The 17,975-nt window shown below is 41.4% G+C and overlaps 1 protein-coding gene across 4 annotated transcripts in view; it reads right to left on the bottom strand.

Moving 5' to 3' along the window:
• NGF (nerve growth factor) overlaps nt 1-17,975 on the bottom strand; it is a 99,617-nt gene that overhangs the window by 11,547 nt on the left and 70,095 nt on the right. For all 4 annotated transcript variants that reach the window (XM_056560752.1, XM_056560751.1, XM_056560754.1 and 1 more), the window contains one exon: nt 793-914. In XM_056560752.1, the coding sequence (XP_056416727.1) occupies nt 793-914 (122 nt within the window). The remainder of the gene's footprint in view (nt 1-792; nt 915-17,975) is intronic.

Raw genomic sequence — 17,975 nt, 5'->3', positions numbered from 1 at the left:
GAAATCCATTCTGCGGTTGTTTTTTATAAAAAAATTTGGGTCGTTCGTCATGCGGTATAAATTACATGCTAACTCTACTCTGCAGGTTGATACGATTATGGCGATACAAAATTTCTATACTTTTTTTTATATTATAGTTAATTTATAGCATAAAAACTAGATTTGTAAAAAAAATCCTGTTTGCAAATCACCGTATTCTGTGAGCCATAACTTTTTTATGTTTTCACTAACGCAATTGTGTGAGGACTCTTTTTTTGCGGGACATGTTGACGTTTGTTGGGTGGACAATTTTTTGGGTATGTTTTGGGGTGTATTTTATATAATTAATTTTTTATTTTTTTTTCACTTAAAAAAAATTTTTTCACACTTAGTTTTTCACTTTTTTATTTACTTTTAACTTTTTCACATTTTACTTTATTTTTTACTATTATACACATAATTCAATGGAGTATACATCTGTCACTGCCTTAGCTAAAAGACTTATCTGTTGCCATGACAACGGAGGCCACTTCCTCCGGTTGCCATGGCAACCATTGGCGCTCTGCTTTCACTTTGCAGAGCGCCGATCAGTGACAGAGGCAGCTCCCTCCCTCTGTTACCCTAATAGACGCTGCAGCTAAAGTGACCGCAGCGTCCCCAGAGTTAACTCAGGAAGTCATCCCTAATCATCACGTACATGTACCTGATTTTGCGTAAAGGGGTTAATAACTACATGGGTAGTCTCTTTAGTACATTTGCCCTTGTTTGCAAATACTGTACACTTTCATAGATTGAAAATGTAAAATTTCTTACCTTTGGGTGTACAGTGTACAAAGCTGCTCTATCCCAGAGGCCTTTATTCCATCCAAACACTGGGCTGAGTTGAGGCCCAGCATACCATCTGTACAGGGAGGTGTCTTGGAGGTGCCTTCCTGCTGTAAAATAAAACAAATGACATTAAACAACTATTCAGGAATCAACATAAAAACATTAGAAAAAAATATATTTATTTTAGAATATGAAGACCCCTCGCGCTTTTCTACAAATAGCTATAAAAAAATATAGAATCAGAGTGCTACAGGAGGAAAACATGACCTAATAATTGCTGTATAATCCTACAAAGAAAATGTGGACAGTGTGACTTATTCCATATCATATATTAAATATCATCTGAATAGCTAACAGTTTTTGTTCGTTTAAAACAAGAAATTTCTGCAAGCTTTCTGGCACGTGCAGGTGTCTATGTGGAATCGCGTTATTGAGTAATGAAAGAACATCAACCTCATGCACTACTAATACAATTTCCAAGAATACTTTCCTTACTGATGGAGACTTGCATTTGCACTCCAGATAGTTTTTGCTGTGGAGCCAGAAGAAATGATCTGATATCGTGCTCCTGTTTTTATTGGAGCCGTGAACTGCCAGCATGCTCCAATGTCTCGTTCTGATGCCAGATCTCAACGTTTCAAGTCATACTGAATCTTGATGAAGCTTGTTAGCATTTCCTCATCTTGTGGAACCATTTTTACTTCTCCTTCTTCTCTAGTAGTAACAATCCATCCATTTGAAACACTAAACATGCTAGATATTATAAAAGTATTACATTCTAAAATACTACTCCTTTAAAGGGCTACTCCACCCCTTCACAAAGGATAGGGGATAAGATGTCTGATCGTGGGGGTCCCACAGCTGGGACCCCCGTGATATTTGTGCAGCATCCAGCGTTTGTTTAGAACGATGGGTGCGGGCGGCGGAGTAATGATGTCAGGGCCATGCCCCTTGTAATGTCACACCACGCCCCCTCAATGCAAGCCGCTGCGCCCCCTCCCATAGACTTGCATTGAGAGGGCATGGCGTGACGTCAGGAGATCGTGGCTCCAAAGTCACGACCCCCGCTGCCTGCTCCAAGCGTTAAGAACAAAATTTTCCTAATTCTGGGGCAGTGGAGTACCCCTTTAAGTCTATGGCTTCTATGTAGGTTGAGGTGTCTATTTGGTTACACACTAAATGCACTGTGTAGTCAGAAGCTGTGCGTTAGTCCATTCTATCTTATTCTTCTGCTGTTTGTTGGTTAGCGAAAAGGGAAAAGTGGTAAATTAAATCAAAGCACAAGTATGCATTAAATGTGTTGCCAAAAATAATAAGAAGAAGAATATTCACAAAATTGCCTCATGCTTTTGTCAAATATTCACTTTAATTTGAACAAACTTTCAATATTTATTAGAATATCCTATATATGTTAGAAAAAAAATGCCCCCTTTGTCCACTTTAGAGCTACCTACTTCCTCCCCCACAAAGCCAATCCTTCCCTCTCAATTCACTTGACAGATAAGAAGGGCTATCAGCTCACTGAGGGTTCAGTTACATGCAGCCTATATAAGTCTATAGAGAGGTGTGGGGAGAAGGAGTTAGCTACAGAAATACAGAAACATAGATACAGAAACATAGCAGCACATTGTAGTAAGTCTTCTCTCACTTCTTTGCTGGACTTACAGCAATAATGCTCATTACTGCTGTATAATGTCCCCCATACTGCTGTTTCTGAGGGTGTGCTACAGAGACATAGGGGAGCTTGATATTATATTTTCACTGTGTATGGAAAGCATTGTAGCAGTTAGTACATGTCACCACTGCTGAAGAGCTCAAGGAAAGCTAACATTTGCCTCCAAATGGCAAAACTGTTGAAATATTCCAGATAAAAGTAACATAATGGTTTACTAACACAATGGTTTATTCACCGGAAAGGACAGATATTTTTTTTAAATGCATTAAAGCAATAAAAAAATGGTTGCAAAAAGTGTATATACTTGATGTAATCTTTGGGATCTCCTATTAAAAATAAAAGTATTAGTACTCAGTATTATTTCCAAAATTCACCAAAATAAATTAAATTAAAGTATCACAATAAATCCATGTATATTGCATAAGATTTATTACAGGTTATCATACTCCATTAATTCCATGATATTTAAGGGGTACTCCACTGAAAACATCTTATCCCCTATCCAAAAAGATAGAGGATAAGATGTCTAATCACGTGGGTCCCGACACTGGGGACCCCCGTGATCTCCGGGCTGGCAGCAGTAACCGGAACACGGAACCTTGGAGCTTCTGCGCTCATGGCATCATTCCACGCCCCCTCCATTCAAGTCTATGGCAGGGGCCGTGCCGGCTAGTACGTAGCCATCATGCCTCCTCCCATAAACATGAATGGTGGGGACGTGGCAGCTGTGTTGGCCAGCCATCGGGCACTGAGCGGAGTTCGCTCCATGCACCAAATGACAGGGGTGCCACAGTGGAGATATTTTGGACAGGGGATAAGAGGTTTTCAGTGGAGTACCCTTTTAAGTTAATAATGGTACAAAAATATCTTAGCATTTCTTGCATAGATCAATTAGAATATGTTTATTTAGAAAAAAGAAACAAATGAAAACTTAATGAAATGTATGACACCAAACTCCAAACAAAAAATGCAGTCTTCTGGTCAAATAGCTGTTCTAGTTTTTGATAAAGTTATGAAACATGACCAGGATGCAGTAGTATTAGAACTTTTAGATTTTAGTAAATTTTACTCAATTTTGTAAACATTTTTTCTCACTGAATAAAATAAATATGTCTAGCCTCAAAAGAGTCAGATTCATAATGCCTGAGAATACATAGAAATGATACTGTGTGATTCTTTTTACATGTAACGGATTAGCAATCTTATCCAGACTTTGATCACTGAGCCGACACAAAAAAGCTTCAGCATTTCACCAATAATAATTGAAAACACATCCAAGTTCTTCACAATGCATTCTCTTAAGCAGTCTGGTTTACAATGGTTAAGAGCCTTTAAAGTGTCTGGTGGCACAAGACCAAACAGGTGGAGAAAAAAAGGAAAAGACTGTGGGACCACCATTTATCATTGTCTCAAGGAAATGTTACACTTCCTTTATACTATTTTTTTTTTTTTTTTTTTTTGGGGGGGGAGGGGGGGGGGGGGTATATTTGCTTTGTTTATACAGGAACTGAAGGAAAATAGGTATCCTTGATAATCACTCTAAAAAGGGGCACTAATAACATTGTGTCTAATAATAACCAGTCACAATTTCTGTCTTTGTTTATAAGCTGTTAATAGGAAGTCTGAAAAGGTTTCCTTTATTTTGTTTAATACTTATTTCATTTTAAACATAAGAATGGCTGAGGGATAACAGATGCTGACAGATGTCAAGGATCCAAAGAGGGGGAATGGAATGAGGAAAGCAGATTAGGGCTCAATTCACTTTACTAAGGTTTTTCATTTTTGACAAAAAATTACAAGCCGCTTATTTACCAGTAGAGAAGTGGAAGAAATACCATGGATTTAATAGATATTAAAGGGGTTAAGCATGACACCAAATCCAACCATTTACACATTTATTTAATGTGTTATTTCAACTGGTTCCAGAAGGTTAAATAGATTTTTTAATTACTTCTATTTAAAAATCTTAGTACTTCCAGTAATTGTCAGCTGCTGTATACTACAGAGGAAGTTTAATTGTTATTTTCTGTTTTCAATGCTCTCTGCTGACATCTCTGTCTGTGTCAGGAACTGTCCAAAGTGGAAATAAATCCCTATAGCAAACCTCTCATGCTCTGGACAGTTCCTGACATGGACAGAGGTGTCAGCAGAGAGCACTGTGGTCCAACAAAAAAGAACAACTCAACTTCCTTTATAATATACAGCAGCTGATATGTACTGGAAGAGTTAACAAATCTGTTTAACTTTCTGGCACCAGTTGAAAAAAAAAAGTTTGCTACCGGAGTACCCCCTTTAATGAAAACGGTCACCTGTTCACCCGCACTATAACCCGTTACACCAGGTTATAGTACGGGTGAACAGGAGACCAATGCGGCGTCTTGGACTGCTATACCTACCTGCAGTCCAGAACCCCGATCTTCCAAAGGTCCCCCTTCTTCCAGCTCTCTCTTGTGCTCTGAGGCGGTTCCGCCAGCTAGATTTAAATATTCATAAGCGCCTCACCACTCTTGTCAGTGCTCAGTAAATACGAGTGCTCATGTGACTGGGCACTTATGAATATTCCTATCCCTGCTATTGGTCGGTCAGAAGCGATCGACCAATAGCAGATCGGGGGCAGGGGGGTTAAAGTTGGGTTCCCCCGTTCTGCCCACCCACAGTAGTCCGGGCAGAATGGGGGAACTGTCCTGTGACCATCGGATGTCACTTACCAATTGGCGGCGATCGGCGGTGGCGGCAGTGGGCGGCGATAACGTGTGGCTGGCTCCCTGGTGCAGACTATGGAAGCCGGTGAGTTGTCTAGTAACATCTGGAGGGCTACAGTTTGGAGCCCACTATACAGTGGTCTCTAAACTGTAGCCCTCCAGATGTTGCAAAACTACAACTCCAGTATGCCTACACAGCAGTATGCTGTCTGGGCATGCTGGGATTTGTAGTTTTGCAAGATTGAGGGGTACAGTTTGAAGATCACTGTGCGGTGGTTTCTAAACCGTGGCCCTTTAAATCTTGCAAAGCTACAACTCCCAGCATACACGAACAGCAAACGGCTGTCTCGCCATGCTGGGAGTTGTAGTTGCGTACCTCCAGCTGTTGTATAATTACATCTCCCAGCATGCCCTTCGGCGATCAGTACATGCTGGGAGTACATGTTGTAGTTTTGTAACAGCTGGAGGCACACTGGTTGGAAAATACTGAGTTAAGTAACAGAATCTAACTGAAGGTTTTCCAACCAGTGTGCCTCCAGCTGTTGCAAAAGTACAACTCCCAGCATGCAAGGTCTGTCAGTGCATGATGGAAGTTGTGGGGTTTACGTGAGTTTCCTGCTTCAAGTTTTCCTAGCGGAAAACTCACCATAAACCCCCACCAGTGTGAATGTACCCTAAAAACACAGCACTAACACATAAAAAAGGGTAAAACACTATATATACACCCCCTTACACAGCCTCCCCCCCCCCAAATGAAATAAAAAACTTATTATACAGCAGTGTTTCCAATACGGAGCCTCCAGCTGTTGCAAAACCACAACTCCCAGCATCTCCAGACAGCCACTGACTGCCAGGGCATGCTGGGAGTTTAGAAACAGCTGGAGTCACCCTGTTTGGGAATCACTGGCATAGAATACTCCTATGTCCACCCCTATGCAATCCCTAATTTAGACCTCAAATGCGCATGGCGCTCTCTCACTTTGGAGCCCTGTCGTATTTCAAGGAAACAGTTTAGGGCCACATATGGGGTATTTCCGTACTCGGGAGTAATTGCGTTACAAATTTTTGGGGCTTTTTCTCCTTTTACCCATTATGAAAAGGAAAAGTTGGGGTCTACACCAGCCTGTTAGTGTATTAAAAAAAAAAAAAAAAAAAAAAAAAAAATTTACACTAACATGCTGGTGTTGCCCCATACTTTTTGTTTTCACAAGAGGTAAAAGGAAAAGAAAAAAAAAGACCCCCAAAATTTGTAACCAATGTCTCCTGAATACGGAAATACCCCATATGTGGGCGTAAAATGCTATGCGGATGCACAACAAGGCTCAGGAGTGAGAGCACACCATGTACATTTGATGGCTAAATGGGTAATTTGCACAGGGGTGGCTAATTTTACAGCGGTTCTGACATAAACACAAAAAAAGAAATACCCACATGTGTCCCCATTTTGGAAACTACAATCCTCACGCAACATAACATGGATATAGTGAGCCTTAACACTCCACAGGTGTTTGAAGAATTTTCATTAAAGATGGATGGGAAAAATATATATTTTTTTTTTACTAAAATGCTCAAATTTCTCATTTTTCACAAGGGAAAATAGGGGAAAATAAAGTCCACCAAAATTTGTAACCCAGAACAGCAACCCCCCCCCCCCCCCCCACATGGCACACTATTTTGGAAACTACACCCCTCAAGGAACGTAAAAAAGGGTTCAGTGAGCCTTATCAAACCACAGTTATTTGACGACTTTTCGTTAAATTTGGATGTGTACATGAATAAAAGTGCTCTGCTGCTGCACTACAATGCTCAGAAGAGAAGGAGCGCCATTGGGCTTTTGTAGAGAAAATTTGTCAATTTACAAAGCTCCCATGGTGCCAGAACAATGGACCCCCCCACATGTGACCCCATTTTGGAAACTACACCCCTCACGGAATGTAACAAGGGGTGCAGTGAGCATTTACACCCCACAGGTGTCTGACAGATATTTGGAACCGTGGTCTGTGAAAATGAAAAATTTAATTTTTCATTTGCACAACCCACTGTTCCAAAGATCTGTCAAATGCCAGTGCGGTGTAAATGCTCACTGCACCCCTTATTAAATTCTGTGAGGGGATTAGTTCCAAAATGGGGTCACATGTGGGGGGGGGTGTCCACAGTTCTGGCACCACGGGGGGGGGGGGGGGGGTCTTTGTAAATGCTCATGGCCCCCGACTTCCATTCCAAAGATATTCTCTCTCCTAAAGCCCAATGGTACTCCTTCTCTTCTGAGCATTGTAGTGCAGCAGCAGAGCACTTTTTTTCATTTACACATCCTAATTTAACGAAAAGTCGTCAAACAACTGTGGTGTAATAAGGCTCACTGAACCCCTTTTTAAGTTCCTTGAGGGGTGTAGTTTCCAAAATAGTGTGCCATGTGGGGGGGGGGGGGAGATTGGTGTTCTGGCAACATAGAGGCTTCCTAAATGCGACATGCCCCCCAAAAATCATTCATTAGTGAGTGGAGCTAGAAATTTTGGGACCCATAATGTTCTCTTTTAGAAAAAAAAAGGCTTTGCCAGGAGATAACCATGTGAAAAAATTTGGTAAAATTATAAAAAGAAAATGCCATTAACAATCACCTCTCATGTCACAATAAACCATTTCTTTAAGGAAAATGTAAAGTTATGGCTCTTAGATTTATATAGCCATAATCTTCCTGACCTACATCTCATTTTTGGTTGATAAAGCAAAAGGCAGATTTTCCCTCACGAAAGCACCCAAAAAAGTAAAGTGTACCTATCATTTTAAAGGAAAACTCTGTCAGTTCACGCACATTAAACCCAATACACTGGGTTATAGTGTGGGTGAACAGGAGTCCGTACACAGGTCACTTACTTTTTTAGGTTTTCCTGTCGCCGAGTTGCCATTTGCTAAAGTTCCGTAATTTTGGCCTTCATTTGCGCTCTGAAGGCGGGTCCCCGCCGGCAGCCTTGCTTTGGGTTCCGGAGGAAGGGGACTTGCCCCCCTTGTTCGTATATTCATTTCCCCCTGAGAGCAGTGCTCTGCCTGTAGAGCGCATGCGCTGGAGACTTTAACCAGATCTCACTTTCTGATGACGCTGCACAGTGTAACTGCACATGCGCCGGTCACTCGCTGCACCCAGAAGTACCTCTTTCTGAAGTCTCACTACTCCTTACTTCCGGGTGTAGCAGGGGAACGGCACATGCGCAGTTACTGTGCAGAATGCTCTCCCAACTCACAGCTGTCACCTCATCAGGACGCGAGAGCTGGGTAAAATCTTCAGTACATGCGATGCAGACAGAGCCCTGCACTCAGGAGGAAAATGAATATGCAAACAAGGGTGGCGGGCTAAGACACCTTCCTCCGGAACCCAAAGCAAGACCCGCCTTCAGAGCGCAAATAAAGGTCAAAACTAGAAACGACAACTCTGCGGCAAGAAAGCCTAAAAAAGTAAGTGACCCATGTATGGACTCCTGTTCACCCACACTATAACCCAGTGTATTGGGTTCAGTGTCGGGGAACTTGCTGACAGTTTTCCTTTAACATACTTCTTACATGTTGTAATGATGGTGGTCATCAGTGGTGGTCAAGGTGCTGGGACTCCCATGGATGGCTACAATGAAGGAGCAGGAGCAGAAGCATAAGGCTGCATACAATGTGCCTCTTCATCTCCAATCTCTTCATAGTTTTTACCATTTTCATAGAGAATTTCTCCTGACGTTAATTCCTAATGTGCCCATAGACTGTGCCCATAGATTCCTGTACAAATGCATCAGTAAGAGAAGAGACAAAAGTCTGGCACTGCAAATTCACCATATATATTATATAATAATATATATCTATATTTCTGGCACACAGCATGTGCAACTGTCCGTATACTACTTAAAGCTTCAGCAGTGCTCTCATCCAGGGAAGCCGAGACTGTAGATACTATAGCTTGAAGCATCCTACAAAGCCAGCGGTGAGTCCATTATCCTACTCTTCTATGTGTTATAGTAAATGCATAAGTAAGCCTAGTGTAAAAAGAGCCTTACTTCAATATATCCCTCCATACAAGGATTCAGGAAGCTAAGATATTCGGAGTTTCAATTTGGTCTACAAAATGGTAAGCTGCTCGCTAATATTACACGTCATTTTATTAAATGTATTAATCTAAAGAAGCTCTATAGGCCCATCTGTGAATTCTTGGGCCCATCAGGGGATTTCTATTATACTTACTTTACCTTCTTGGTGAGTAGGTCAGGTCCATATGGCATTACTTTTGGGTACTAAGGACATAACTTTAGTATCTATTTATCCTCACTCCTTCAACAGATCTAGCAGATCTAAGCCATCTATCCTATCCAAAAGAAAAATAATGTGTTTTCTTTAGCCATTATTCTTTTAACAAATTGCTTTCTTTTTTGTGTCCATTATTTTTTAACTCTTTAATGACGCAGGGTTGTTTTGGTGTTATTGACCGGGTCATTTTTTTAATTTGCATTTTGGTTTTGGATTTCTTGTCTTTTAAAATCCGTTAGTTCCATTAACATCATTGTTCATTTTACCACAAAAAAATATTTGTGGGGCAAAATTTTGATCAAAAAAGTAATTTTGCAACTTCTGGGGAATTTGTGTCTTTGCACTGCACTTTGCAGTTAAAATGACATGTTCTCTTCATTCTGGGAGTTAATATAATTAAAATCGTTATATAGATTTTGTTTTAAATTACCACTTAAAAAAAATATAACTTAACCCCTTAAGGACCAAGCGTTTTTCAGTTTTTGCACTTTTGTTTTTTCCTTCTTACATTTTAAAAATCATAACCCTTTCTAAAGATCCATATGATGGCTTTTTTTTTTTTTTTGCACCACCAATTCTTTTCTAATGATATCAGTCATTTTACGCAAAAATCTACGGCAAAAAAACTGAAAAAAAATCATTGTACGACAAAACTGAAGAAAAAACGCCATTTTGTAACTCTTGGGGGCTTACGTTTCTACGCAGTACATTATTCGGTAAAAATGACACCTTATCTTGATTCTGTAGGTCCATATGATTAAAATGATACCCTACTTATGTAGGTTTGATTTTGTCGTAATCCTGGAAAAAAATCTACATGCACATACGTTTTAAAATTGTCATCTTCTGACCCCTATAACTTTTTTATTTTTCCATGAACGGGGCGGTATGCCGGCTCATATTTTGCGCCATGATCTGAAGTTTTTATCAGTACAATTTTTGCTTTGATAGGACTTTTTGATCGCTTTTTATTCATTTTTATGGTATAAAAAGTGACCTAAAATACGCTATTTAGGATTTTTATTAGGGAAGGGGTTGAATCACATTTATTAACTTTTTTTAATGCAGTTTTAAAAAACGCCTCTAGTGGCTATAAAACAGCATGCACTGATCTCTTACACTGTTCAATGCATTGCCATAGAAATGCATTGATCAGTGTTTTCTGTGCTTGATTGCTCAAGCCTGTATTTCAGGCTTGGAGCAATCAAACGCCGATCGGACAACCAGGAGCAAGGTAAGACACCTTCCCACTGTCCTGTCAGCTGTTCAGGACACCGCGATTTCACGGCGGCAATCCCAAACAGCTCCGCTGAGCTAACCGGCAGTGTATTCTCCTGTTTTAGACGCCGCAATCAACTTTGATTGTGGCGACTAAAGGGTTAATACCAGACATCATCTCGATAGGCGATGTCCAGTAATAGCCGCGGGTCCTGGTTGCTGATAGTAACCGATATCCCGCAGATGCGAAGCGGGCTCAGCTTCTGAGCGCGCTTCACAGATCGGGAGCCGGCCGCAGGATGTAAGCATACGTCCATGGTCATTAAGGGGTTAAATATGACTCCCTATAAACACTTAACTTTCTGCATACCGGGTTTGAGAGCTCATTTCTTGCTTACATGACATTTGAGGTGATGGGTGCCAAAACCCAGAGTTATCTTAGCTCCTGGCTGTTGCAGTAGAATGTCAGCAGTGATATACAGGTATCATCTACACCTCCATGTCCGCACCATCTTCCCCGATTCATTTATTGCTTTTGGTGCGAACTCCAATTTAAAATCTCTGTGTACTGCAGTTGGTGCCAAGGGGTATTTGTTAATTTAATTCAAGAGCATAGGGGTGGAAGGGGTACAAATACAGTATATGTATTTTTATCCAAGATAGTATATGTGTGGCTTAATGTGATCTTTATGTTCCTGTTGATGAAGATAGGTAGCACAGTTTGTTTAAGGTCCTATTTATTTATAAATACAGCTCAGATGACCTTATGCTGCAAGGAAACTTGAAGAACTTACAAAACTATACAACCATTTGAGATTTTGTTTGCAATTTTAACATGAAGAGTATCATAAAGGTAACTTGTTGCTTTTCACCCACAAGCCATGGTGACCTTATGATTTCACTATGAATTGTTGGTGACTCTCCGCGCTACTTTGGTTTTGTTGCCTTTATTTGCTTCATAATGCTGTTTGTACAGAGTTTTTCTCGCACAGGACTGTATAGAGAGAAATCAGTGCCCTTTTGCTTTTCCCATGAAATAAACCTCACTACAGGTTCCTAGCCTTAGGATACCAGTCGGATCACAGACAGCCAGCAACCCAGGGTCCCACATGCACCCTATATAGGGGTGATATGAAAGCACTCAAGATGCATTCCAGGTGGGAGCTCAGTTTTGTGGGGGTCTCCCATGGGCACCTGTAACCCACAAAATCATATGGAGACACTGTCCTCTTCTTTTTGTATCTTTTTCCCTTTACAATTCATTGTACATGGCCCTAATAAATATAATCAAGTACATCGCGTGGCCATCTCCGACAGCCTCAAAGGCAATGAATGGAGCAGAAGTAGGTATGTACGACTTGCCAAACCATTTCTAAATATGTTTTGTATCCCCTTTCTTGAGATCACAGGGGTCTCAGCAGTCTGACACTCTGAGATCCTTTGTTGATAAGGCATGAGGATTATAAATTGGAATAACCCATTAAGAGCACATATGTCTTCCTATTTATGCAATACCATAATGCAGCACTTTTGCTGTAGTCCTAGACAATCCCTTGACTCAATATACAAATTGCATTTACAAAAAGGTAAATAACCAATTCAACTCTATTTGTATTCAGTTTTAGAAATTACATAAAAATACTACTTTTTAGATTACGAAACACTCATCACAACCAAGTAACTACCACTGTAGATGTATTATTTTTTTTATAAAATCTGTCGTGAACACAGCCCGAGCCTCATGCCTGCTGCCGATACAGATTTTCAGTTGACAGCATTACAAATGAATCTGCATATTCCAGCCACGTGTCTATCACAGTTATGTTTTCAGAATTCTGGAGAGGCATGTGAATATTTGTGGTTTTGTCTTACAAAGGAGAGCCAGTTTAGCAGCTTTTACTGAAGGCTGGCTGCAAGCATTGAGTCTTAAAATGATTTAAGCTAAATTTATTATTAGATAATGGGAAATGGAGTAAAACACAAAATGCTTTGTAAGTTATTACAATATTGAGAGAACAGTTAATAAATACCCATATCCTCAACCAGAACATGCATTGCACCCATAGTTGCTTAAAAACAAAAGAACATTTACCGTATTTTTCGCTGTATAAGACGCATAGGCGAATACACACCAATCGTGGAGGCCCCTGTGGCCATCAACGGCCGGGACCCACGGCTAATACAGGGCATCACCGATCGTGGTGATGCCCTGCATTAACCCTTCAGACGCGGCGATCAAAGCTGACCGCCGCGTCTGAAGCGAAAGTGACACTAATCCGGCTGCACCGGGAGGGACCTTACCTGCCTCCTCGGTGTCTGCGCTGTGCCGGGATCCCCTGCATGGCCGGCGCCCTCCTTCGTCGTCGCGCATGCCGCCCAGTCATCCAATAGGAGCAGCGTGCGTAACGATGTGATGGCGGCGACGGAGAGCGAGAGCAGAGACGTTCCGGAGCGACGGGGACGCGACGGGGACACCCCGGGGACGTGGCAACAGCAATGGAGGGCGACATCCAGGGCAGCGGTGACGGGTCCGGAGCGGCGGGGACACGCGAGTATAACCTTCTATACCAGTGGTCTTCAACCTGCGGACCTCCAGATGTTGCCAAACCACAACTCCTGCCATGCCCGGACAGCCAACGGCTGTCCGGGCATGCTGGGAGTTGTAGTTTTGAAACATCTGGAGGTCCGCTGGTTGAAGATCACTGTGACCTATACTTTACATTGTATTCTAGATTTTTTCTCATTTAAAATTTGGTGTGTCTTCTATGCCAGAGCATCCTATAGGGTGAAAAATATGGTATTCAATAAATCGTATTTATTTTTATATTCAACTGTTTTTACCTCGGAGAAGAATAAAAGAGTCCACAACAGTTATCCTTTCGGAAAGTCAAAGTCCTTACCATGCATGTGTTTGGGGTTTCGAAATTTTTTTAATCTTGTTCATTTTAGAGCAGGATGCAGTTTTGCACTACTGTGAATGTTATGTAAAAATTAAGCCTTTGTCAAAATCTTCATTTAAAATATACATTAAAGGAAATCTGTCATCAGAATCACCCGCACTAAACCTGTTTCCTGTTTTTCTAGGTCTGGTGGGGAGGGCCGCGCATGCACCGCGTTCCGTACACCCGGAAGCGGCGTTCTCCCCCTGGCTTCACTCGCGCTGCGGCCCAATACAAGTAAGAAGACGGGCTGCATTAGTGAATACCCGGGGGGAGAACGCCGCTTCCGGGTGTACGGAACGCGGTGCATGCGCCGCCCTCCCCACCAGACCTAGAAAAAGGAGTTAGACTAAAAGGATAAGTTCATGAATATTCATGAGCCGGGCGGCCGCTCCGCCCAGCTAGAATGATGTGTAGCAGAGTCAGAGATGATAACACCTCCCACTGAGTTCCAAGCCAGGGAATAACAGAAAACTAAAAATAAAGATATCTGAAGAACCGCGGAACCATTTTTAACCAGGTAACAAGCGTTTTAAATCAGGATCACCCGCACTACAAGCCTGTGTAACAGGTTTAGTGCGGGTGATTCTGATGACAGATTTCCTTTAATGCTAGTAAAATACACACATTTTTCTACTTATTGGAGATGTGATTTGCATCAGTACCATGTAAAGTACTTGATCAAAATCATAACTAGTGCATAAAGGCCTAAAGGGATAGTGTATCAGTGGAACTATTTGACTACTATGATGTTCTGACATTTTGTGGTTTCCAAGAGGTGCACAGTAAACAAGCATGTCAAAGTAACATGTAAAAGGTTATTTCCACTTAAGGACAGTCTTCCAATTGCAACAGCATGCCCAGCGGCTCATAGGAGAGAGCGGTAGTGGGTGTAATCAGAGCAGAAAGCCTTGGATCCGAGCCCTGGGCTCCACACTACACAAAGGGAATCAATTACCCAATTATATAGTCTATGGAGCTCTTGATCTAAAACAAAATCTCAGCCTTTGGCAAGAACGTTGACCATATTGTTAAAGAGCAAGTACAGTTTAACAATTGAAAGTCAAGATCTAGTTAATACAGTTTGTTTCCATGAGATATATGAAAGTGAACCTATAATTTCTACACATTTCTGACATATCATAGGGACATGTCAGAAATTGGGCTGTATGAGCTGATCAGAGGTAATGACATCACTCAGGGGGTGGGGTATGATATCAGACACAAAATCTAGCCAAGCCTCCTGACATAGCATAGAATGATGCATCTGTCAGGGGTAAATCAAGCAAAAACATTATAAAGCTTGTACAATTAGTGATAACACTATATTAGTAAGTTATATATTTTGGGGTGATTGTTTTTAAATAAAACTATTTTTCTGATACTGAAGTACCACTTTAAGAAACCAAGTTGTACCATCTATGACTGGTGGCCTGCTATACATATGTGGAATGCTCCATTTAGTTTGTAAATACAGTGTCTCACTAGGTGGTGACACTTTGTGCCTACAACCTGTAAAATAGAGGCATGGGCACTCCGTGTGCTTCAGTACAGCTCCATAGACAGTGTTGTCGCGCACATGACCCCATAAGGGCATGTCCATAATTTTTGAAGCAATATGTAGTTATAATGTAGCATTTAATGGAGTGTAATAATTTATATGGAACAAACCTTTTCCAAAGCGCTTCAATTTGCACCAAAAGAGATATTGGGCAAATGTCAATGATACATATATTGTATCGTTGACATCTCAGAACAACAGAGATTCCTTTTACCTGAGGCCTGTGGAAGTTTTTGGGTAATTTTTGTTTATCTACTAGATCTCGACCAGTGCTTTGTCTTCTCCGACTACTGGGCACAATATGTTTCACACTTTGTTCAAGTCAAAGCATTAGGGGCCAACGTTATATCTCTTTCAAATATTCTAATAAATGGTTCATAAGAACAAAAGAGGTTCTTTATTCTCCCCTGTGTTGCTAGCTCACTGAGCATGGGTTTCATAGACTTTCTAAGGAGATGGTCTTCGATAAGGGTGCAAAATCAGGGAGAAGCCACACTCAGCCATGCTTCTCCCTGCTGATTTATAATGATCAGTGGGGGTTTCAGCACCCAGACCACCACCAATAAAACATTTTGACATGTCCAGAAATGACCGTTTCACCTTAACTCAAACTTGGGATTTTAGCATAATTTATTATGTATGTGATAAAACAGTACCACACTGGGAATATTTTATATATTGGAAATTGCCAGAAAGATCAGTAAGAGACATGTTGAAACACACAGCAATGTGCTTGACAAATACAGTTACATATACCATCTCTCCTTATAAGTACACATTTTCACAGCCTTTACTAAATGATCTGTCTGCTGGAACAGATACAAAACCAGAAAAGTATTCTTCACAATGAATTCACTGCAGATAATCACTAACTGAAATGTGCTGATATGTTACATCTACATCACTGTTAAAGATTTTCTTCTCGTGATCTTACAATAACCGTCATAACCTTCGCTTATAGTTCGTTTCATTAATATGGGCATAAAAAAGGTCTTATGACAGATAAAGTTTAACTCCTCACTTTGCAAGGATTCATAAACACAGAAAACCCAGTGCAGAAATACTAGTAAAGCCTTCAGGCACTGTCATACAGGCTCTAACTACTTATGTACTGTATGGGGAAAATGTTTTCCCATAGAAGCATCTCTAGAAGTGGCGAACCATGCAACAATTTGGTTTTCTGCCTAATTAATATGAAAAAATGGCAGAATTCACATTTCACTAGAAAACTGTACAAACATTTAGAAGAGGCCGTAAAGGGGAACTCAAAGGATAGGGGATGTCACAGCCACGCCCCCTCAATGCAAGTCTATGGGAGGGGGCATGACAATTGTCACGCCCCCTCCCATAGACTTGCATTGAAGGGGTGTGGCCAAGACGTCATGAGCCTCCGGTGATTCACTCAACGCTCTACACGAATGCCGGGTGCAGCAGGGAGATCGCAGGGGTCCCCAGCAGCAGGACCCCTGCGATCAGACATCTTATCCCCTATCCTTTGGATATGTGATAAGATGTCTGGGGGCGGAGTACCCCTTTAAAGGCTCCCTTTCATTTTAAAAAACTTTGACATGTCATCAGTCAGGCTCTCAGCCATAGCACCTCTTGAATCAGTAACATGACGGAGGAAAAGTGCAAGGTCATGCGCCTCATTCACCTGATCTATGTTTAGCTTCACTAGACAGTCTGATTATAAGTCTATGAGGCCATCTATGCAGGCTGCGGAGTGAAGCACATAGCTGCAAGTTTCTTCCAATTCATTCTTATGATCGGTAGGGGTAGGGGATTTTTGATGCCCATTGACAGTCAATAGGCAGCAAATCTGCAGCCAAAATAAGGACCAGTTAACTGACCCTTAGGATGTACAGTAACCTGCGCATATTTGAGGCTGCATATTTTAAGCTGTGTTCACTTATTGACTTTACACTGAAATCTTCAGCATCAAATATGCAAATGATACTGTATGTGTGAATAGATTCTAATGGTCCGTTTACATGGGCGGATTTCATTGTGAGATAGCAGCGTGCTTCCTGCTGCGAGTTTGAATCGGGGCAGGTTTTCTGTGGCAGACTTTCGGCAGCGTAATTTCCGCAGCGGAAAATGTGATGTGCGCTTTAGTCCTGCCTTTACTGTGAAATAGCACACGGCACCAACTTCTGGTGCGATGACCTTTGGCTCTCTCTCTTATGATAGTCATACCTAGTAGTGAAATGAGGGACACTAACAGCACAGGGATATGCAAAGACAAGTCTCCAAGCACGAATAACATAGGTTACCAAAGTGTTGTACAAAAACCTTTTTTGCCTTCTTTTAATGTCGCTAAGCTGAAATAGCAAACACAACCCATAAACAGGTGTGGTTTAGCTATTAGGAAGACTATGAATCGAGAAGATCAGTATTAGGCTAGGTTTCCACTTGTTTTTGTTTTTTTTTGGGCAGTTTTTCTGGCTTTTTTTGGGCGTTTTTCCTGGTGTGTGGAAACAGCCAAATTTGTCCCCTGTGGCAGTTTTCTCACTGTCTTCAGGGACCACTCTGTGGGCCGGATGCTGAGCACCCGGTCCACAGAGTGTAAGGAGATGAGGAATGATGTATAGCATCACTACCCACTTCCCCCGGCCTTATAGTATACAGGGGTGCATAGTGTACCCATATATACTATACAGGAGCCGGGAATCCCCTCACTATACTGACAGGACTCCCTGCTCCTATAGCCCCTTTGGGCGGTATACAGTATATACAGCTATCTATAGATAGCTGTATATAGTGTATACAGAACAGGAGGTCCACTTACCTCC

This window comes from Hyla sarda, chromosome 2, assembly GCF_029499605.1.
Source record: "Hyla sarda isolate aHylSar1 chromosome 2, aHylSar1.hap1, whole genome shotgun sequence".
Lineage (NCBI taxonomy): Eukaryota > Metazoa > Chordata > Amphibia > Anura > Hylidae > Hyla > Hyla sarda.
This window is presented reverse-complemented; position numbering and strand designations above follow the sequence as displayed.